The 24,035-nt window shown below is 40.1% G+C and overlaps 1 protein-coding gene across 1 annotated transcript in view; it reads right to left on the minus strand.

The window, feature by feature from the left end:
• The window catches only part of EPS15L1 (epidermal growth factor receptor pathway substrate 15 like 1), a 40,254-nt gene that overhangs the window by 14,576 nt on the left and 1,643 nt on the right, over nucleotides 1-24,035 (minus strand). Inside the window, exons 2-22 of the mRNA XM_054174872.1 lie at nucleotides 20,910-20,955; nucleotides 20,598-20,683; nucleotides 20,201-20,248; nucleotides 19,003-19,098; nucleotides 18,176-18,238; nucleotides 17,188-17,313; nucleotides 16,086-16,145; nucleotides 15,517-15,753; nucleotides 14,549-14,706; nucleotides 13,948-14,104; nucleotides 11,430-11,515; nucleotides 10,299-10,371; nucleotides 9,737-9,898; nucleotides 8,728-8,925; nucleotides 8,326-8,490; nucleotides 6,749-6,875; nucleotides 6,564-6,614; nucleotides 6,057-6,193; nucleotides 4,479-4,539; nucleotides 4,025-4,107; nucleotides 2,686-2,818 (exon numbers count right to left, since the gene is read on the minus strand). Coding sequence (XP_054030847.1) covers nucleotides 2,686-2,818; nucleotides 4,025-4,107; nucleotides 4,479-4,539; nucleotides 6,057-6,193; nucleotides 6,564-6,614; nucleotides 6,749-6,875; nucleotides 8,326-8,490; nucleotides 8,728-8,925; nucleotides 9,737-9,898; nucleotides 10,299-10,371; nucleotides 11,430-11,515; nucleotides 13,948-14,104; nucleotides 14,549-14,706; nucleotides 15,517-15,753; nucleotides 16,086-16,145; nucleotides 17,188-17,313; nucleotides 18,176-18,238; nucleotides 19,003-19,098; nucleotides 20,201-20,248; nucleotides 20,598-20,683; nucleotides 20,910-20,955 — 2,353 coding nt within the window. The remainder of the gene's footprint in view (nucleotides 1-2,685; nucleotides 2,819-4,024; nucleotides 4,108-4,478; nucleotides 4,540-6,056; nucleotides 6,194-6,563; nucleotides 6,615-6,748; nucleotides 6,876-8,325; nucleotides 8,491-8,727; nucleotides 8,926-9,736; nucleotides 9,899-10,298; nucleotides 10,372-11,429; nucleotides 11,516-13,947; nucleotides 14,105-14,548; nucleotides 14,707-15,516; nucleotides 15,754-16,085; nucleotides 16,146-17,187; nucleotides 17,314-18,175; nucleotides 18,239-19,002; nucleotides 19,099-20,200; nucleotides 20,249-20,597; nucleotides 20,684-20,909; nucleotides 20,956-24,035) is intronic.

Raw genomic sequence — 24,035 nt, forward strand, 5'->3', positions numbered from 1 at the left:
GCTGGACAGATGGGCAGAGTCCAACGGCATGAGACTGAACACATCCAAGTGCCGGGTTCTGCACATTGGCCACAGCAACCCCATGCAGAGCTACAGGCTGGGGTCAGAGTGGCTGGAGAGCAGCCAGGTAGAGAGGGACCTGGGGGTGCTGGTTGATGGTAGGCTGAACATGAGCCTGCAGTGTGCCCAGGCAGCCAGGAGGGCCAATGGCATCCTGGCTTGCATCAGGAACAGTGTGGCCAGCAGGAGCAGGGAGGTCATTCTGCCCCTGTACACTGCACTGGTTAGGCCGCACCTCAAGTACTGTGTCCAGTTCTGGGCCCCTCAGTTTAGGAAGGATGTGAGGGGTTTGGAACACAAGCCCTATGAGGAGAAGCTGAGGGAGCTGGGGTTGCTTAGCCTGGAGAGAAGGAGACTCAGGGGTGACCTTATTGCTCTCTATAACTACCTGAAGGGAGGTTGTAGACAGGCGGATGTTGGTCTCTTCTCCCAGGCAGCCAGTACCAGAACAAGAGGACACAGTCTCAGGCTGCGCCAGGGGAGGTTTAGGCTGGATGTTAGGAAGAAGTTCTGTACAGAGAGAGTGATTGCCCATTGGAATGTGCTGCCCGGGGAGGTGGTGGAGTCACCATCATTGGAGGTGTTCAGGCGGAGACCTGATAGGGTGCTTGGTGCCATGGTTTAGTTGTTTAGGTGGGTTGGATTGGTTGATAGGTTGATCTTGAAGGTCTCTTCCAACCTGGTTTATTCTATTCTATTCCGAACGCCCAAAACTCATGTATGTTAGTCAACCCTACAGCATGTACTTCTCATCTCTGCTCCTACCACACTGTGTTTGCTAGAAATAATCATGTTTTGAACAAGAAACAGAAAGCAACCACGTGAAAGAGATAATATAGGTATATTCAGTATTTCACTCCTTCAACTTTACATAAGCCCTTTAAACAATAAATTTTATGTAGACATTTCTTCAGTAAGATGGCTACTTACATATTCGCCTTGAAAAACAAATAAAGAACATTGTTCATAATGGCAATAAGATTAGCTTCAGCTTTTATATTTCTGCTTTTATTTATTTGTGTCCTATTAGTTGATATTTCTCAACATTACATATAATGTGTTTTTTTCAATTACTGAAGGCGCTCTAGTACTTCAATAGTGGAAAATATTTACCTGAAGCAAGAATGGAACAGATCACTTCAATAAGTTTTCCACAGTTCTAGAGCATTTCCTGACAAACCTTCATCAATACTCATCTACAAAGAACCCCCCTAATTTGAAGGCTGCAGTATGCATCATCATCTCTTGAGCAATAAAATCACAGTAATAGGAGCAAAATAATGCCTGCCTAGAAGTCTTCTGTGTTAAATAATATTTTTCCAATCTGTGGGTTAGGTAATGAAATTGTCAGGATACCCCAGTAATAGAAAGCAGTTTCTACCGTATCCAAGGAGACAGTTCCAGCGTAACTGGTTTGAAAACCAGCCAGGTTAACACCACCTGTTTTAAAGAGAATGGGTGCAGGGTGCCTGCTTTGCTCCAAAATGCAACAGCAGAAAGGCAGACAAACTACATATTTAGACAGGGAGACATTAGTAGTAGATGTGTTTTCTTCCTATTGTGCTTCCTAATACCGTCAGTGGATACATGAGAACATTAAATGTTGACCCACGCTGGATGTAAAATTATGTGCCTATTCATTAGCATAATCAGGGGTTTTGATCCAACTGAACATTCACTGCTAGTATTACCTGAACTATACCACTGTTGTTAAAATTAGACTTGAAACTATAAGCTCAGAGTAGCTTTAGTTCTTAAGACAGTTTCACTGGTATCTGAATAGTTTGGAAATCAGCTCTAGGTAGGGCCAACAAGTAGAAGTTGAATCTCCACTAGAAGAGGAATCTCCATTCATCTCTATTAAATCTCTCCAACAGAGAAGATTCCTACCTCTCTTAAGAATTTCCAGACATCATGGACTTGAAGCAGGAACAAGCCATATGTTCAGAAAATGGGTTATATCTCAATAGTGTAGCAGTATGTGAATGCAAGGAGAATCATATCTGGACAGATCAGGCAAGGTTTGCCTAGCCCTATACCCTGTTCTTGTTAGCATCTAGAGGCAGATGCCTCAGGAAGACCATCAGTACAAGATACAAACATACAGCCAGACATCAGACCACCTTGCATACACCCAGCAACACTGGAGCCAGAGAGAGTATTTTGGCTATTGGCAAACCCTATTGCCCCTGATGGATGTCTCTTCTATGAATTATCCAGTTCTTTTTTAGGGCCTTTTAAATATTTTTGCATGCATCGTATTTTCTGGGCAAAAACAAACAAACAAAAATCTTATGAGTATTGTCTAAAAACAAACCTCTTTGTTCATTTCAAAGGTGCAATGACACCATTTACTAATTCCATTTGTTGCCTTCTTGGAAAAGGTAGCATTTCCCACCCCCATTTTTTTCTGCCACAAGTGATTTTATGGCTGTCAGACCACTCCCTGATCATCTGTTTTCCAATCTGAAGAGTTCCAGCCTGGTTTACTGACAATTACTGCTAATTAACTGATTCTCTCATCTATTTCAACCATGTAGGAAGGTAAGATAATGAGATAGAAGACTGTCCGTATGTCCCCAGTAATGGAGGGAACTGGCTATTAAAAGAAGAAAGCCTCCTTACCACTGGGTGGCTTGGGTCGTGGAGGGACATTTTTCTTCGGTGGCAAAGCTGGCATGTCTGATTTCCTTTTGAAAGGGTCATCTGGAAATCCCATCCCTCCAAAAGAGGCAGCAAAGGGGTCTGAAGTTACTGACTACATGAGAAAAAAAATGAAAAGATAAAAAAATGTAAGCACATTGTGGAATAGTTGTTGTTTCATGAAAGCTACAAGTTAACTTGAGTAAAAACATTCACTTCAAAACACGAGGACAGCTGTCCAGAAATGTGTCAGTGGTGTGAGAGGCTGGCACCCACTGACAGAGGTGCAGGGATTTCACTACATTCAGAGCTGCTAATACTCTTCATCGCTAAAACACTTCTTGGACTTTTAGTCCTAGCAAAAAGCTGATGAGAAAAATAAAAGGAAGTAAAACTCTATTTTTTACTATTTGGCAATGAACAGTCATAGTACAGCCTGGCCTTCACTCTGATAAACAGCACCATAACAGAAACTTCAAAACTGTGGTGGATTGCAGAATGGAGAGCATTTCCCCAAGCTTTCCTTAAGTTACACACAGCTATTTGTTTTCTTTGTAATAGCTCAGGGAAAATTCCAAACCCATGTATTTAAAGTTTCATCTTTCCTGTATTCAGTTGGCTCATGTGAAGGGCTCTCATACTGATCGTAAAAAAAAGGCACAAAAAAGTATGCCAGGCAGGCAAATTTATCATTCTGGAAAGAAAAAAATGAAGAATTCTGTGGGCAAAGCAAAAACTCGTAGCTGGACCTTCAGAACTAAAACTCTGAGCTCAAGGCAAACACATCAATATTTGCAAAGGCTGCTGCCACCTCGTGGAATCAAAACCCCCATCAAAGCCGGTAAGAAAGAGCTATGAATTGTCAGCACAACTTGTTTTCCACCTTCCTCTGGCTCCCCATACTCACAGAGAAGTTTCAGAACAAGTCAGGATACTCTCAGAGATGAAGTACCTAAGAAGCAGACTTCAGGACTTAGAGGAAGGTCAGACACGAAAATATATTAGTATCTGGAACAAAAGCCTTTTCTTACAAGTGAGAACTAGAAGTTATTTCTTTGGCTTCTCTGGTACTTGAAAATATTTGTGAAAAGTTGATTCATTGCTACTGAGTCTACCAGCCTTGGCAAGACTTTGCCACATCTGAGATGGATGGAAAACGCTTTGCTAAGTAATTGGTGCAGCTGCTTATTAGAAAAACCAAACAACCCAACCCAAATGAACCCAACCCTGAAAAGTTACAGATGTATCACATCCCTAAAAAACAAAGAGGTATCTGTACACACATTTTTAAAAGGACAGATGCTTTCCCTGTAACCTTTACCTCTGACATCTGCCTGAAGTCTGCAAATCCCTCACCACCACTGAAAGCACCACTGCCAAAGGGATCCAGTGTTCCAAATGGATCTGAAACAGATACAGAACCCCCCCACAATGTTATTTAAAATAGTATTTAACAACTACAAAGAATTATTGGTGCCAGTGAAGCACAAAACTAGGCAGGTGATTAAAAAGCACTTGCGTTTTGACCTGGCATGAGATATTAAAAGAGAACTCCATGAAACAATAGGTTTTCTACCAGTTGTTTGCAGGAAAAAAGACGAGTGGAGTATACAGTGTATGTGAAGACTTAATCTTCATAATCTGTAATAGGGCTGCAATGATTTTTGCCAACCGTTCACAGGACACTTTCTTCATGCTCAACTTTTACATTTGATTCTTCTTTCATAAAGAAATACCTCCTTAGTCATCTTCAAAAGCAAGTTTTTTCTTCTTACCTGGACCTTTTGAAGAGACACTGGAAGGCGTAAAAGGATCACTGCTTTCAAAAGGGTCAGGCTAAATAAGAACAGATACACATTACTATTGTTCTGCTGTACTGTGCATTTGTCTTTTTATGCATATTAAAATCTCTTGCTTTAAGACAAATGAATTCCAATCTCAGACCACTCTGTTCAGTGGCCATATAGTAGGATGAAACTGGCTGATTATATGAAATTTGCATTATTAGTGCATTTGGCTATTGATATCCTTGAACAGAACACCAAGCATCTACAAGTGAAACACATTTCAAGACCAAGTGCAGGGTCCTGCATCTGGGTCGAGGCAATCCCAGGCACAAATACAGGCTGGGCAGTGACTGGCTGGAAAGCAGCCCTGAGGAGCGGGACTTGGGGGTGCTGGTGGACGAGAAGCTCAACACGAGCTCTCAATGTGCACTTGCAGCCCGGAAAGCCAATCAGATCCTGGGCTGCATCAAGAGAAGTGTGACCAGCAGGTCAAGGGAGGCGATTCTCCCCCTCTACTCAGCTCTGGTGAGACCCCACCTGGAGTACTGCATCCAGTTCTGGAGCCCCTATTACAAGAGGGATAAGGACGTGCTGGAAGGTGTCCAGAGAAGGGCCACGAGGATGAGCAGAGGGCTGGAGCACCTCTCCTGTGAGGACAGACTGAAGGAGTTGTGGCTGTTCAGTCTGGAGAAGAGAAGGCTCCGAGGTGACCTAATTGTGGCCTTCCAGTATCTGAAGGGGGCCTACAAGAAGGCTGGGGAGGGACTTCTCAGGCTATCAGGTAGTGATAGGACTAGGGGGAATGGAATGAAGCTGGAGGTGGGGAGATTCAGGCTGGAGGTGAGGAGGAAGTTCTTCACCATGAGAGTGGTGAAGCCCTGGAATGGGTTGTCCAGGGAGGTGGTTGAGGCCCTGTCCCTGGAGGTGTTTAAGTCCAGGCTGGATGAGGCTGTGGCCAGCCTGATCTAGTGTGGGGTGTCCCTGCCCATGGCAGGGGGGTTGGAACTAGATGATCCTTGTGGTCCTTTCCAACCCTGACTGGTACTATGATATCATACTGAAATAGAAGCAATATTAGTTTCCAGAGCAAAACAAGGAGTGTGTCCAGTCTCTGAACAACAGAGACTGAATATTCATAGCATCAGAAAGTCATTGTGGTTGAAAAAGACTTTTAACATCAAGTATACCAAAGCTGGTGCTAAATCAGGTTCTTCAGCCTGTCTCTGGCTTTTAAACATCTCCTGGGATGGGGATTCAGCCTGGGGAGCCTGGTCCAGTGTTTCAGAACCCTTTTAGTGGAGAAATTTCTTCTAAAATCCAATCTAAACCTTCCCTAACACAACTTAAGGCCATTTCCTCTTGCTCCAAAGATCAGCCATTTACATTAATTCAGAGAGTCTCTATATCACTTCTTTATTTTAAATAAGACAGTGTTCAGTTCTATCCACCTTCAGAAGTCTGCTGTTAGCTATGTACAACCCTCTCTCCAATTCACTACATGACTGCACAAACAAAAGCATTGATGAGATGGAGGCAGTGGTGTGAATATTCATTCATGATACTGACCTTGGAGGGTAAAGCAAGGGGTTTTGTGAATGGATCTGAGGTAAATGGGTCACTCTTCCCTGGTTTCTTGAAGAAATCCTCAGGGGCAGAAGTATGAAATAGGTCACTTTCCTTAAATGGATCACCTCCAAATGGGTCTAGGAGGAGTAGTAAAAGGTAAGCAGAATGTAACACCTTGTGGGTCCATCATGAACCGTTCTGTAATTGACCTGTAATTTTTCTAATTAAAACATGTAACAACTTGGTAAATTTGATAAACTTCTAGATATCTATTTAAACAGGGTATTTACTAAGTTTGAGCAAGTACATGTTTATGCTAGGGCTACAGATTTATTAAAGAATTACATGCATGACATTAACATATTGATCCTGAACACACACCCTGTCAGGTTTCTTTATGCCCACATGCAAACCCAAAATCTGAAGCCAGGGAAATCTTGTAAACCTTTTGTGTTTTGCAAGAAATTGTTTATATCACACCTGTCCTATCATCAAAAGGGCTTTTACCTGCTGCAGCAGGTGGCTGTTCTGCAAAAGGATCATGCTGGAATGGGTCACCTATGCAGAACAGAAAAAACATTTGTTTCATCCACTATTTAGTAATGTGATTAAAGTCTGTGATTAATGTGATTAAAATATAATTTACTCAACAATTGGTCTTTGAGGTCTCAGGTAAGCCATTGGTCACTTACTGCCTTTGAAAGGGTCTGCTCCCTTAAATGGGTCAGATTTGAAAGGATCCTCTGACTGGAATGGGTCTGTACGCAACTCCTGTGTATTATTGGTAAACATCAAGGCTTTATTCTTAAAAGGATCGTCCTAAAAATTAAGAAGAGAAACATTACAGCAGTTCACCATGGTTAAAGTCCTCAGTTATTCATTCAGCAGAAAATCTACAGCACCTTGATTCCTGTTTAAAGATCTTAACAATTACTTCCTAAACTTTCAGAGTAAGTGGCTTCTAAGCAAAAGTAATTACACAGTAGAAAGAAATATGTAGCCTAAGACTACACAGAACATGAAAAGATACAATATATAAAACAATAAAGTTTAACTGCTGAAGAAGTCTTAACTAAAAAATTTCCAAAACAGCAGGAATGGAAGGAGGAAAGAAAGGAGGGAGAGAGGGAGGAAGAGGAAAGAATTAAGCATCAGGAAAGGGACAGAATGATTGAAAAAAAGATTTACTATGAACATGTACTGGAGTTTTTGCCCAGTAAGTGGTTCTCAGGTTTTTGCAAGTAAGAGAAAGATCTGAAAGTTGCAACTGGAAATTAAAAATCATGCTTAGGCCAGCCCTGCAAGCATAGAAACTGAGCACTGAAGTGTCTCTCAATGTCTTGCTGGTTTCAATCTGCACTTTTCTTCTGAGCACTTTAGTTTTATAGAGAAAGTGTAACATAGCACATAAAAGCAGCAGGCCTGCTGAACATTTCTTAATATACCATGGATTACACATATTTAACTTCATACTGAACCCATGGTAAGTACTGTGCTTACAAGCAATCTGGAAAATGCTTCCCTAATGCAGAAGCACCAAGTAGATGTCCAAATATAATCAAGCAGGTATACATCTTTTGTATTTAAAGCACAGAAATAGGCTGAAAATTTGAAAAATCTTTTGCTTTAGAGTATTATTAAACGTCCAAATGAACAATACACAAAAGAAATTGAAAAATTTGGAAGGATCTTATGAATGGGGAAAAAATAAAAGAAAACAAAGGAGACAAATGATGCTGGAATTGTTTAAGCAGAAGATAACCATCTATGTATTTTGAGAAAGGAATGTGTTTTTCTGAAACATCTAATAAACAGAGCTCAAGGAAAAGGAGAAATTTGTATAGCTTCTTTAAGAAATATGTGATTAAAAGGAAGTTTACAACAAGAGAAGGTGCCACCCTGGTAAACTGGAGAGCTTAGAAGAAAAACACCAAACATCCAAAGTGGAGAAAAAGTCCTAGCTACTTCCTGAAACTAAAGGTGTGACAGGTTACAAATGAATGTTTAGCATGACCTTTTCTTTTGTTTCCAAAAACCACAGTTTGCTTACATATCCCTGCTGTTACAGTTCTATAGGCTCAAAATCCTAACAAAAGATCTAACCCAAAGCTTAGGGTTTGCCACCAGCATTAAAACCTTTGCCCTCCAGGGCTCACGATATTGACCACCATAGCAAAAGCCAACTAAAGAAACATCTTAACTAGTTCAGAATAAGAGCAAGATGCGAACCTAATTATCGTAAAATACATTAAAAATAGTAGGTTTTTACCATAGCTCCGTAATTGCTTCTTTCTGTCTGCCCAAGGCCTTCACTTATGTCTGCTAAGTTTGTCAGACTACCACCATGAATCCCATTGAGAGCTTCGTTACATTCTTCTATACTCTTATTGACTTCTTGATGGCTCTCTTGAAGCTGAGAAAGTTTACTTCTTGCCTAAGTAGAGAAAAATGCTTTGGCAACTTATTCAAATCATGGTTGCCAGACAGTTGTAATTTTCCCCCCACCAAACTCAAACTGGGAATTAATCTACTAAGCAAAAAAAGGCCTCTTTTTCCATGAACTACCTGTTGGTTTATTTTTAATCTTCTGAAAAAATAATCTTTCTAGCTGATGTGCAACTCTTAGCCATTCAAGAAGCAAAAGAGAAGCTGAACAAACTACAGTGAATACCTGGTTTATTTCATCCTGTGTTGACTTTAAAGATTTTATTATTGTTTCAAGCTGCACTTTTCCAGCCTGGATACTCTGCTCTAGCTGAGTCTCTTCTTGCTGGAGGCGATTCAGCTCTGCTTTTGCTCTGTTAAGGTCATCTTCCTGTAATTTTAAGTCGGATTCCTGAGATTGAATCTGCATTTTTAGTGATGAAATCTGAAACAAAGTGTTAAAATAATCAGAGTGAAATTTGAAATAAATGTAACTTAAACTATAAGACTATATGGAAAGTTGTAAAGCAACCTATCGACTGCTAAGGAAGAACTTGATGTAACTGCATGCTTCTTATGTTATCCAAAATCCTTGAAAAAACTACACAGGACATTCAGTAAAATCAAGAAACAGTAAAGGAAAGAAACACCACACTAATTATAAAGGCAATTAAAAGGTGTTTCTTAGATGGTTACTTTGTAATTTTCAGAACTTGGCTTGTGTTCCATCCAAGCTTTTATCAAGTATTATAAAACAACAGATTTTTAATGTTTCCAAGAGTCAAAATTACACAGCTGCATAGGCCTCTCCTCATACACTTTCTTACATGACCTTACACACTAAGTTTCTAAACTGGAATAATACATCAGCTACTTTGGCAATTGTATTCCCCGAAAACTCACTTTTAACTCACAATATTGACGAAGTTTAATGACCAAATAGGCACCATTGCCTAGGGATTGTCTCCTGAGTCAGGAATACTGCATTAGGTAGAATGTTTCATATGTCCAAAGAACAGCAATGCTCTACATAGAAAGGGACCTCTGGAGATCACCTGGTTCAACTCCCCTTCTATGACTGCTATGAAAGGTATTTAGATTAGCAAAATCCTTTCTTGGACCTCTGTATTTGTGTAGAAATTGCTATTTATGGTAAAAACGAATAAACCAAGCACATTTATTCATTAAACAAGTAGAATTTCCTTCACCAAAAGACACAATACTCTTGAGCATGCCTGGAATTAATGCACACTCACCACCTGTGTTTCTTCCTGGCATTTCTGCCTCACATCATTCAGCATATCTTTCAGTTTGGCTTTCTGCTGGTCCATTTCATCCAAGCGGTCTTGGGCATCTTGTTTCTGAGCCTCTAGCTCTTGCAAGTTACTTGTCTCCCTATCTAAATCATTTTGCAGTTCCTGAGGAAAATTCCACAGTTTGTTACTTACATTTAGCTGCAGTCTTACAGGAATGATCAACAATAGACAAAGTGGCTAGCAAAATCCAGAAGATTTTCTATGTCTTATAGGCTACTGCCTGCACGTGCATGGTCTGTTTCTGCAGAAACTTGTTTGAGACACCAGGAAACAAATCAGTGCCCACATGATGGACAGAGACTGTGACACAGCACAGAGCCATCCTAATTGTCAACAATCTCCTAAATTACAGTGTTAGTCAAACAGATCTTTAAGTTACAGGAAAATCCCATCAGAGGAAAGACTTTCCCAGAAGCAACATAAGGAAAGATAAAAGAAAGAAAGCTTAATTCCCTGTATGTTATTTTAGATTACAATGAAAAATAATAAACAGAATTTTTACCTGAACTTCATTGGTTTTCTGTCTGATTGATTCTTCCCTTTCCCTAATGTCCTGCTCCAACGAATATTTTTCTCTGTAAGATATTCGAGCACAAGATTAGTTCATGGGCTTAATGATTAAAGAATACAACACATACATACAGACACAAAAATCAATTCACTATTATTCTGGAAACACCACACAGCCAAAAATGACAGCCCATATCCACATTCTTTAAAGGAGTAAATGTGTCTATGTGTCAATTATTCCTCATAAAATACTCTGTTCCATAGCCCATCTTCTTAAGTTACCTGATCAAATCTAAGATGGCTTTCCAGAATTAACTGTAGGTTATGAGTAGGAGATTTGCCATCAGCTCCAGGGAGGCCTCAGACCAGCCTTTCAGTATTTGAAGTGGGCTACAAGGGAGCTGCAGAGGGACTTGTTACAAAGTCTGGAATGATAGGATGAGGGATGATGGCTTCAAACTGGAAGAAGCTGGATTTAGATGAGACATTAGGAAGAAACGCTTCCCCATGAGTGGTGAGGCACTGGAACAGGTTGCCCAGAGAAGTTGTGGAGGCTCCAAGTGTTCAAAGCCAGGTTGGATGAAGCCTTAAGCAAAGTGGTCTAGGAGGAGACGTCCCTGCTCATAGCAGTGGGGTTATAATGAGGTGGTCTTTTGTTGGGAAATGGTTTGAACATCTGTGCAAATTAGGCCTTGAAGGACTTTCTGTTATTAATATAGCAATGGAGTAGGAGTTGTGGAAAAGTTCTGATGCTTGGTATGCTGAAGTCAAGCTGCCCCTTAGATGGGAGGCAAACAAGATAAGGAGCTGAGAAAAGGAGCAATTAGACTGAGCTACAAATTCCACAGAGTAGTGCAAACAATGATGTAACCCTTTTACAAAGTAACCAATAGTGTGTGTTAAATTAGAATAGAATTAACTATGTATGAGATAAGACTATAAATAAGGAAGTGTGGAACAATAAAGTTGGATTTCGTGGATCATATTGATCGTTGGCGACCCCTTCTTGCGACAGTCTTTAAGGTCCCTTCCAACCCAAACCATTCTGTGAGTCTATGAACTTCAATCACAAGCAATAATAAACTGGCTAAAAAAAACTGAAAAGTAATGGACACATCAGTACCTCTGCAGCTGTGCAATTTCTTGGCTAATGTCATCCAGTTCTTTCACCCCTGTAAATTCTCCTGATCCAACAGAACTTGAACTATCCTGTTAAGAATAAAATACTCTGTTAAAAGGCCAAGTCATAAGAGATTTTCCTTTGCAAAGGCTGAGGAGAGAGGTGGAAAACAATCCTCATCATGTGCATTAGGAAAAGTCTATCTGAGGCATCAGGTTATTATGCAACAACCACTGAGCATGCCACACAACTCTGCCTGCGAAACACAGTAATTTTCTCTATGCCCATGGAACAGATGGGACAGGAAATACACAGCAGTTAAAGGACATGCACGATGTTGACAGCAAAACTGCAGGCAATAGTAGAATTAAAGAAGTCAGATTGTAATTTCAGTCACCTTCTGTTCATGCAAATATCTGCTATTATAACCACTTCCCAGAACATCATTTCTACAGCTATTCAGGCGTAGAGCAGGGAAGATGCAGAAAGTATCCCTTGCATTTCAGGCAAAAAAGTTGTGATTAGAAGTGATTAAGAAAGGATCTCAACATTTGGTACAAATTTTGTCAGTAGCACAAGAACTTCTTTGAAAAAAAATATAATCACTGCAACTGAGTGAAAACTACAAGACTGAACTCACTGCTAGGACAAGCCAGGAGACCTATCATTTTAAAATAGCATTTTGAGTAGAAGAAACACAGCTTGCTTGTTTGCTCACTTTGAGATTGCTGTGACAATCGCAGAAAGTTTAGCTTTATTCAATATAAAGCCCCCAAGAACCAAGCCAACAAACCACATACAGCACAGTAAAATTTTTTCATGCAAAAATAGGTGGATCTGCAACTTAAATGTGTTCATTAAGTCCTTTCTTTTGGGTGAGCATTTCTTTTGTTAATATATCATTAAGTAATTATAAATAACAATGGCAATCCATACTAATTCATCAAGATAGCAAATCAAAAGCTTATACTATCAGTTCCTTATTTTCAAGCTCAGCTTTGCTGAGACCTGTACTGTAAGCTGTATAGGACCATAGTAAGGTGTTACTCAATTTGATTGTGAAGTTCAATTGAGTGGCTACACTGATTGGGAAAACACAGTCATTGCTCCACATGAGCAGAAAATTGATCTGCTATGTGAAGAGTACCATGGTTTCTTTCATGTGATAGTCAGCTAAAACCAGAGCAGATTTTTAAAAAAAATTTAAAAATGAGAGAGAGACAATGAACTGAAAATAATGGGAGGCTTGAAGCTCTTGCACCATGGGGTATTTATTGCCGACAGCTCCAGAGAACTAGTCCATGAGAAACTTTTATGTGCCAAGGCTCAGTTGCCTGTCAAAGACCTTCCAGCCAGAACAGCGTATCTCAAATTGTGGAAGGAAGCAGAATCACCAGGTCAACAGCCAGTCCTGGTAACTTCACACTGCTGTGACATTATCACCATGCCAAGAGCAAGTGTCACTGAACACAAGAGCAAAGAGACAGCAGAACATGAAGAAATAAATCCCTTGATGTTACAAGTAGCACATACAAACAAAATTCTTTTGGACATTAACAATTACTCACACGACGCATTTCTGTTAGTGCTGAGATCTCAGTTCCTACAGGGGTCAAGTAACCTGTCAGAGTCTACAGGAAAAGGATATAGGAAAAACCTTAAAAGGACCAGCAACAACAACAGTTAAAGTATATGTAACGGCTTTCTGGTTAGGGAAAGCCAAAAAGGGGGGAAAAAAATTACCTTATAGTTGATAGAAAAAATTATATTGACATGATAGAGGTATTTATTCATTTAAATTTCAGACATACACACTATTGAGGACAGGAGCAAAGCAGGGTTCAGTAAAGCAGTACTAACAGCAATAGACATAGGACTATGGACTGTCATGCTGCAGGGGGTGAATCAACCACCAGTTCCCAGAAACTAGGCACTCTTCATTTAGCCATTCAAAAATTTTCTGTTTTCATGGGAGGAATTTAGTTTTGATCATGGTCAGAGACAGGCTATTAAAACAGCTTTTAAGAGTTGCTTTTTCCACTGTGAGGGTGACAGAGCACTGGAGCAGGCTGCCCAGGCAGATGGTGGGGTCTTCTTTCCTGAAGACATTTAAAACCTGCCTGGATGTGTTCCCGTGTGACCTGTCCTAGATGATCCTGCTCTGGCAGGGGGTTTGGACTGGTTGATCTTTCAAGGTCCCTTCCAGCCCCTAACATTCTGTGATCGTGTGAAAGTTAAAAAAATTCCCAACAATTCTCTATGACAAAGGAGTCATGATAGACTTTTCTCAGCATTATTTTTCCTTTATTAAATATTCTACTGATTTTTCTTTACTGTCTTGCACTGTTAAACATCTGTGTATATTTTCAAATGTTAAAGGATTTTGTAAGAGGAAATAAAAAAAAGGCAATCTTTTACCATAAAACTACAAAAAAATTGTTATTTGTAACATTAACACTCAAAATTCATTACCTTCAAAGCACAGAAGCTCAGTATTATCCACAAATAATCCATGACATACCTGTATTGGAGTGTTTCTCTCTGTGGGAGGGATCATATCTGGAGACAACACTTGTGGAGGATCAATCCCTTTACTGACCTTCTGCTGAATGAGATACATTGCTAGTGCAAACTGATCTTTGCTCAGCTTTCCCATCTGTCTTGTGTCTGCCAAAGCCCTAGTAAAAAATAGATCATACTTATAAACAAGAAAAGCTTGTTTCTTCTCTACCAACAAGCCCAAAATACAGATATTCATGTAATTTCCTTTCGATTCAGCCCCATCAGAGCTCGATTATCCTAGTGAAAGAGTTCCATAAACAGAACAGGATTTTATTAGACTTATTAAGTGAATAGAATAGCATTACTCTGAGAAAAAAATATTTAGAGTATTAGAACTCCAAAAAACAATCACAATTCACAGACTGACCTATACTCCCATCCCAGAAAAGCAAAGTAAGTATTTATTTTGCCTTTGTTTTTCCATAAAGTCTACATAATGTAGTAGGGCAACAGAAGATATTGGGGTTTGCTTTAGTTTGTGGGATTTTTAACATTAGGAACACAATTCTGCATGGATAGATCAGCACATTACAAAAACACAGCTACCAGGGAATTCTTACCATATATGTGCTAGGAGATTCTGAGACAGACCTGAATGCATAAAAATGTCCTTTACTTCCTGTCCACTCACAAACCCATCCATGTCTGTGTCTGTTTTTAAGAAAATGTCATCATATCGCACTTTTTCAGATACGGGTACCACCCAGTTCACAGAGGGCTGGAAGACAAGGTTGTAGATTTCAAAAGAAGGTAAAGTGTCCCTATCAACACACAGAGTGTACACAACACCATTCAGATATGCTGAACACCTTGCAAAATCAAGTCTGATTAGTAAACACGTATTTCCGCTTTTCCCATTAATGTTTTAGCTTGATCCTTTCAATCTGAATTAGAAATGCTGATGAACAGCTATTGATCAGGTAAAAATTCTTCCCCATGAGAGGGGAACAGATTGCACAGAGAAACTGTGCAGGCTCCAAGCCTGAAGTGTTCAAAGGCAGGTTGGATGATGTGGCATATTAAGGGCCTTGAGCAGCCTGGTCTAGTAGAAGACATCCCTGCCCATGGCAAGGTGGTGGAACTAGATGATCTTCAAGGTTCCTTCCAACCCAACCCATTTTGTGATTTTATGAAAAGCATTCATTCGTTGGAAATATGGACCCAACTAGGTATAGCAAGTCCTCATGTTAATAATGCAGGAGCTTTAAAAGATAGATTAATGATTTTTTTGGTATAGAAGCAGATAGATGAATAAAATCTTTCTGTGGTTTCACTTTCTGTGAAAAGTGAAAATTCCCATTAGATTTGCCACCTCATGGTCCCTCCTCCTAAAATTCACCTTTCCTTCCTCGAGTCTTCCAAGTCTTAGCATTCTCATTTCATTTCTTCCACCCAAATCACCCAACAACGTATTCTCAGAAAAGCATTCATGAGGCAGGAATTTAAATTAAAAAAAAAAAAAGAGATGTGGTTTTTTCCCTGCAGTTTACTGATACAAAAAAACAGGGGGTGGGGGGGTGGAAATTACCTGTGCTTGCTTGATGCTGTGCTTGGGAGACAAACTCCCTGTGCTGTTTAGACTGTTGACACTACCATGAGAAGGGGTAGAACGGAGGCTATCTTTTGGTGGAGGACTTGCAGGGAGAACAGGAACTGCACCAGGAAAGACAGACATCTTCTTTCTTTTAGAAGGTGGTATGAGAGAAGGGGGTAATAGTGAAGGAACTGGCTCTTTCTCAAGGGCTCTATAAACCAAATGCATTGCCTGCAAAGGCAAAAAGGTCAGACAACATTAACAATTAAGGGAAAAATAAGCAACACGATTTTCAGTGTTTCATTTACATGTTAGTAAAATGAAGACTGAGATCAAAGACTTAAAATCAGAGCAGACAATTTTGCATGTAATTCCAAAAAGTTTAGTCTTGATGACACAGGGAAGAGTCAATACATGGATTTGAGAAAGGTTATTTAATAGCTCCATGTGGACCATTTACAACAGTCAACTGCAGCAGAGAAAACCTGCAGTGCTCCTGAGGAAAATGACGGCCTATTTGCTCTAGCAGGCACACTGCAAATTGAGAATTCAAAGCAACCTACCACAGCAAATTCGTCCTTGTCCAAGTGACCATCTTTATCTATATCACTGAGATCCCAGACCTACAGCAGTTATGATAAAAGTACAGTCAATAAAACTTGCAGGAGACTGAGAAGGATATAAAACTTTTTGTACTCTAATACTTAGCAATCAGCTATCACAGTTGAATCATCAATATGACTTGGAGACAGCCAAGAAGAGTGGACAGAAAGCTAAGAACTGAGGCTCAATCATCTGAACTCTGCTCCCAGCTTTATCATTGTACAAATTTAAGCTCTTTGAGTAGTCCTTTGCCCAATTCCTCAGTCCCCTATCTTGTTGGCAAACTCTTCTGGAACAGGAACATGCTTCCTGAACTTCTACCATGACAGTAACAAGATAAACACAAAGCCTTTCAAGACTGAGTACTCCATAATAGTCAAGTACAGAACTAAAACAAGTCATACTTAGATTTTGTAGATAACACAGAGAAGAGGCAGTTCTTCCTAAAGCAAATGTATCATGCAGATAAAGCTCTTACATAGAATGTATCCATTCTCAGTCATATCAATAGGCAAAACATTAAAGAGAGTGTTTTAAATGGAAGCAAATCAATGCTTTAAGGTTTGCTTCCCTTGCTAACATGCAATGCATGCATTAAAGTCAGATCTCAGAAGTATTTATAAATACACTTGAAAAAAATACTTGACAGTTTGACAGCTACAGTAAACTGGGATGTTTTAAAGTGTTCTCTTGTACGAACTGTGGGTAGATGTAATACCCAGTCTTATCACTTGTTTGGAAAAAGGACAACACGATGGAGTACAATGCTGTAACAGCTACTATGGCTCTGGAGAGCTAAGGTTGTTTTAAACAATCAAAAGAAAAATTTTCAGCTCCTAAAAAATGAATACAGACATAATTAAGCAAATCTACTCTAGGGCACAAATTACTATTATTCTTATTTCAAAGTGGAAGACTTCAGAGCCTACTTAACATTCATGCTTTACAGCATGCACTCAATGTAAAATCTCAGCCAAAACCTGATCTTATGTTGGTAAGTTACATTTAAATATTTAACATTGCAACTATGAGAAGCTAGACAGAAGTAAACAGTACACTTACCCTTCCTAGGATATCAAGAGGTAGCTTTGAATTCATCAGTACTGGTTTTACTTTGTCTCCTGAAAGTAAACCATTTACTGGCAAAAGGCTTTCAAAAATACCATCAAACTTTGCTTTTTCTTCCACCTAGTTGGTAAGAAATAGCCTGAATAAGTAAAAAAGTGTGCCTGTGTGAGTGTTGAAAATGAGAATTTTCAAAAAGTTAAAATTGGTCAGTAATGTATTGATCCTAACTTGCCAAGCTTTCTTGCAAGTGCCAGCACACTGTATTTAAATTTAAACCCCATGGAGCTAGATTTTAAGAACTTAACTTCAAGGCTAAAGTCACGAGAGCTAAGAGCATACAAGATGTGTTCCTGCAGTTTTCTAAAGGACAAAACATTCAGATTCAAACACTGCTGCCTAGATTTTAAACAAACTTTGAAAAATTCTGCAGAGCTAAACACTATTATTCCCAAATAATTTGCTTCCCACTTTAAAGTACAACATGCTAAGAACAAAAATAAATACAGAAATCAGCATTAAATATCCCCATGTTATGTATCAAATGTCACTTCTATACAGCAAAATATATATATATATATATATGTAGTATCACTGAAAACTAATTAGAACACATGAACTCAAACTTTAAATTAATAGTTCAGGCTGGATTTTGTGAAATGCTTTGCTGTTCTCAGTGGGGTTCCTTTATATACACGTGAAAGTGCCTGCTACTGGGATTCTGGATGAAATCCAGGCAGAGGATTAAAATTCATTGTGTCCTAAAAACATCACACCACAGGTTGTCAGAGGCTTGTCTAACACTTATTTCAAATCTAAAACTACAGCTCAATATTGTCGATTGTGCACAAGTCTGGCATCAGAAAGGGAGGACTTTTGAAATGGGAAATGCATTGGATACTAAATTATCTCACTGTCAAAATTACAGGCAAGGAAAATATTTCCTTTTAAAGAATGGATGGAATATTTTGTCTTTCACACTTACCCTAACAGCCCAGTGAGTCTCTGTTGAAGGTGGTGTGATCAGCAAAGGACTGCTAGTATCATGCTAAAAATCAAAGAAGTTTTCATTTATATCTGTGTATATATATACACATATATAAAACACATACACTTCTGTTTCTAATCCTTACTGTTTCAAGAGATATTTATAGACATGACATTTAACTACCCGTAAGAAAGGCACCCATGTACCCAAATAAAAAAATGTAAGTCACACTGATTTGTACTGTGACAGTACTTTGATAAGGGCATTAGGTCCACTAGGTACCCCAGAAGGGAACTAAGACAAGCCAAAAGAGGTTTCACAGCAGCCACTACATGCAAAGCTGCACTCATACCCTCTCCTACACACTCACGTTGACCTAGCCCAAAATGTCTTTTTTCTCTATAAACATAGAATTTAGCCACATCAGCTTTCTGACCACACTGACTATAGTTAAACTTGCACCAGTTTTGCAGTGCAGGAAGGGACTGATACATCTTACTCAGGAAGCCAGGGCTATGGCAGCTGTGACTGCAGTTATCATAAGGAATAGCAGCCTGAGGTCTCAGAAGCAAGACATTCATGAAGCAGATGATAATTCTGCACTGGAACAGGTTGCCCAAAGAAGGTATTCAAAGCCAAGTTGCATGGGGCTTTGAGCAACCTGGTCTAGTAGGAGGTGTCCCTGCTCATGGAAGGGAGTTAGAACTAGATGATCTTCAAGGTCCCTTTCAACCCAAACCATTCTATGATGCCATGGTTCTAGCACTCCAGCTAAAGCCTTAGTTCTCATATAAAACATACAAACATTTTGATGTGTTACTTACAAATTTAGGAGGTGGCACAGTCAAGTTCAGACTGCTCAGGTTAACGTCATGACCATTCTGCGCACATGCTACAAGGCGCAACGCAACGTAGAAACCCTGCAAAGAGCAATGTTTGCTGTCAAACCCAGCCCGAGTCAGTCTCCAATGACCCACCGATGTACATGTGCAGCTCAGGGAGGTATAGCAACAACAGCAAGTTCAGTGACAACCACCCCATTGCTCTGAAAGATAATTCAAACAAATCTTTACAGTAGCCAGAACAAAGAAGACAACTTCAAAGCTATGTTTTAAGAGGGACTCTCCCATGGTAAAGTAAACATCAACAGTTAATTTTTAAAATAATTAATAATATTTTGAAGTACATTATGCACATCTGCAAGTAACTTGGTATGCAATAGTCCAAGCCACATTTAGTAATGCGAGTTGTATTTTTTTTCATGCAAGAAAGACTTATAAATAAACCTTAAAATCATAGTTTGCACTGGTACAAGACAATAACCATCTATCTATGTATCACAAACACTGAGATAGAATTTAGATCTACATTTCTCAAGCAGCCTCACTAAGTAAGATATTAGGATACGAGGCAGTGCTGGGAAAAAAATCATTTTGTAAACGAAAGCTTTAGAGAAACAAGCTCAGGATAAGCTTATCCTTAAGGTCAGCGCTGGTGAGGCCACACCTTGAGTACTGGATTCAGTTTTGGGCACTCACTCCAAGGACATTTTGTTGCTGGAATAGGTCCAGAGAAGGGCAACAGAGATGCTGAAGGGTCTAAAGCATAAATATTACGAGGAGTGACTGAGGGAACTGGGCTTGTTCAGCCTGGAGAAAAGGAGGCTGAGGGAAGACCTTCTCACTGTCTCTACAACTTCCTGAAAGGAGGTTGGAGCATAATGCAGGTTGGTCTCTTCTTTCCAGTAGCAAGTGATAGGACAAGAGGAAAGAGGCTCAATTTGCACCAGAGGAGGTTCAGGTTGGACGTGAGGAACAATTTCTTTCCCGTGAGAGTGCTCAGGGATTGCAACAGGCTGCCCAGGGAGGTGGTGGAGTCCCCATCCCTGGAGGTGTTCCAGAAACATGTGGACACGGCACTTGCAGACATGGTTTAGTGTCTACAGCGGTGTTAGGGTCAATGGTTGGACACCGTGATCCTAGACATCTCTTCCAACCAAAACAATCCTGTAACTTAATTTACCTGCTTATCCAAGTATCCTTTACCCTCTGGATCAGCCAAATCCCATATCTGTGGGGATAAAAAATAAAAGCCACTATGATTTTAGAATAAAGCTTAACTCACCTGAATAGCTTGTATTGAGTGCCTTCTTGAACTGTTTGTTGCAACTTTCAACTTATGACATACAATGTTATTTAATTCTGAAGTTAGCAAACATGTCACACAAAAGCTTCTTCTTTTAGCCCCCTATGAACCTCAGAACAATGCCTGCGAGCCATCATCAATCTGTGGTTAATGTACATTCCATAGATCTGCTTTGCATTCCACTCAATTCCATTTTGCAAAGCCCTTCTCAATGATAGCTGCAGGTAATCAAGAGTACAAACAACTACTGCATTACCTAATTCCATCAACTTACTTTTCCAAGGATGATATCAGATAGACCAGATTTTTTAAGAAACAGTGCAGCTTCACTTGCCCCTACTCTCCCTGTGTACGTTGGATCTACCTGAAAGACAAAAATTCACAGTTTATTGAAGCATGTCTGTCATGAAAGCAGAGATAAGAAATTAAACACCTCATGTCTAGGTCAAAAGGAGCTAGACAAGCATGCATTATCACCCAGCATAGAGAATTAACAGAGGTTTAGCACTGCAATGGGGAAGTCAAAAAGAGGGAAATCTTGGGAAGGAGGAAATTGCACTTAAATTTTAAATTCTTTTTTAAGAACCTACCTGTTTGTAGTACGTTTCATATAATGGATTCCCAGTAGAAAACTAAAAAAGAAGAGAGATGTTAAGAAAGCAATGAACTGCAATCAGCCCACCCTTAGGGACCAGGAGAAAAGGAGTGGAAAGTACTTTGTATATGACTTTTGTTAAGGAAGTACGCTAGTTTGCTGTGCTCCTAACTGGATGCTTCACATCTAAGTTTAGGTTAACAGAGATCTCCTCCTGAACTTGTAGCAACAGACTACTGTCACCTCTTAACACTTCTTATTCACCAGTATTCATACTTGCACTTTTAATTAACAACACTATGTGGTCATAAGGCTTTTTAAATAGCTTTGAAGTATTTGCCAAGGTGTTTCACATCAGTTTGATGATCACTGATATCAAAAGCAGAGTTTTCAACATAAGGCTGACCTACCTCCTGCACTGTAAATATACTTATGGGGTATTTTCAGCAGACAATTACACACAGAGACAGAGCCCTGGTGTCAAAATACACCTGTGTTTATGTATTTTCAGGACTCAGATCTTACCTGAAACACAACAGAGTAACAGCAGAATGCTTAATAAACAAATGTCACAATTCCCTGACAATGTTTGAGGATTTCAACTTGGTGTTACCACTGCACTACACGAAAGCAGAAGACACAAAGGTGGGCCCTGCCTTTTCAGAAAACTGAACAAGCCGATTCCTCTTCCCTCTTGCTGGTGCTCCAAGCAAATGGGAACTGAAATGCCAACAGAGGGCAGAAGTCCAAATACCCATCTTCTCAGCTGCCTCCTATAACTGGAACACAAGCTTGGCCTATCACCTAGCCAAGTGTAGGTTATAGGCCAAAAGCAAAAATGCTACAATCCAGCCTCAAAGAGTTCACCCCTTGGAGCAGTCAGAGGCCTTAAAAAGCAAGCAACAAAACAAGCCACACAACTTCTCTCCACGGCACCAGCCAGACATCTAACAAATCATTATTTTTGCACTAATTCTGATTACTGGCATGTCACCTCCCGAATGCTACCTTCTTCCTTGCCATCCACAGTTTTCCAGAGGTTCTGCCTGCACTGAGGGAAAGGGAAATAGAAACATGACAGAAGACCAGTGAAGAGCGTGAAATTTGTTTCTGTGCAAAGAGAATCTTCCTTTGAATTTACAACAAAGACACCAAATCTTTATTTAAGGAGACATCCAAAATAATTATAACCTATTCATCTAAAGCATGAGAACACTGAGCTCTTTCAAGATCAATATTTCACCTTGGCTAGAAAGATTACATCCATTTTCAGAAGAGTTTCCTAAACATCTTCAATGTACTTCACATATCCATCAACAAAATACACCATTGCATTCTCCACCAGTATGCTCCAGAAGCTCTCAGTCTTGCAGAAGCTGGACATGAGTTCAAACAAAGCCGCAATCATAACTCATAAATCTGACTCATCTTTTTACTGGCTTGTAAACAATCAGCGCTGTGTTCCTGAACAAAGTAGGAAACACGTTCAATGAAAGGTGGAAGTAGAAAATAGTCTGTCCGGCTCGGAATGCGATCTAGTATGTTTGCGACAGCTATCACCAAATTCTCGGCTATCAGAGAAACTGGCTGAAAACCAGCTACAAACTCCTCTAAGTAACTGGGCGAGTATCCAAGAGCACGTGGAGACGGGGTCCATGCCAAGATACAGAGCAAACCACTCCAGCAGCACCACTGAATGATCTCACCCCATAACCATTCTTGCCATCTTTATCTGATATTGTAAGCCATGACACACAGTTGACTTACCTGACAAGAAGTGGCAGGAATCCAGTGTAACATGCTTAAATGATGTGAAGTTTCTTCCACAGCAATATATTCTGCTGGAAAGCACTTCATCACTCTGCTCTACTTGCAGAAGACTGCAAAGATCTCTGACTGATTTACTTCAATGACTGTACCTCTATGATGAAGCCAACCAGACAAAATGGGCTGAAGTAACAAAAATAGCAGAGCTACCTATCTACCATCACCACATGTGACTGTATCACTATTGTTCAGGATTCTGTAATTTGAGGACACCTGCTGATGAAGAACCTACACAAGACAGTGTAGGTTCCCTGGCAATCAGAGAATAACATTTAGAAGGGTCTGCAGTTGGTGAGTGGTCAAAGGATAGAACCTGCTACAGAGTGACTCAGTCTGACTTTACAGTTGGATGACCCTCCAGTTTCTGTGCCTACTCACCATTCCCCAAAATGTCAGCTATGGCCAAGACTTTACAGGGTCTCTCAGACACTTCAGAACACTAGTGTCTTTAAGTTGATTTGCTGTACAAATTCAAAGTTCAAGTCTCAAACTTGCACTCCGCATTTGTGGGACACAGTACACACACACAGATCCATCTCCATGTCCCTTAACACAGTTCTGGGAACAAGACAGAAGTAAGATTCTGCCACCAGAACAATTAATAAAGCCAGCTCATAGCAGCCCTCTCTCCTGAAGTCATTTCAGGGCCACAAAGAACTCTGATCAGATGATGTGCTTTCCTGGGTACCCTCCTGTCTCACAACTGTCTTTCAGCCACTCTTGTCACATCATATGATGCATGAAAAGGCGGGGGGAGGGGAAATCAAGGTTGTCACAAATATGAGAGCCAAAAGAGGTCTGCTGCTGCCCCAGAATATTTACTGTGGCCCTTAATCTAGTTGCCAAGTATCCTCTCAGATAACTGATTTACAAAATGATCTGCACTCTCCCAGTATCTCAAGCTGTGCCAGGGGAGGTTTAGACTCGAAGTGAGGAGAAAGTTCTACACTGAGCCAGTCGTTCATCATTGGAATGGGCTGCCCAGGGAGGTGGTGGAGTCACCATCCCTGGAGGTGTTCAAGAGGAGATTGGACATGGCACTTGGTGCCATGGTCTAGTCATGAGGTCTACTGAGACAGGTTGGACTCAACGATCCTTGGGGTCTCTTCCAACCTTAGTTATACTGTGATCTTTAGCATAGAACAGAATCATAGAACTGTTTCAGTTGGAAAAGACCTTTAAGATCATTAAGTCCAGCCATGATGTAACTCTCCATAATGTCCAGAAACTGGATGAACGTGCTTGGCCCAGTGGAAAGACCACTGATAAAGCAATCAAATATTGCAAAAG

The sequence above is a fragment of the Dryobates pubescens genome, chromosome 31 (genome assembly GCF_014839835.1).
Source record: "Dryobates pubescens isolate bDryPub1 chromosome 31, bDryPub1.pri, whole genome shotgun sequence".
In the NCBI taxonomy this organism is placed as follows: Eukaryota; Metazoa; Chordata; class Aves; order Piciformes; family Picidae; genus Dryobates; species Dryobates pubescens.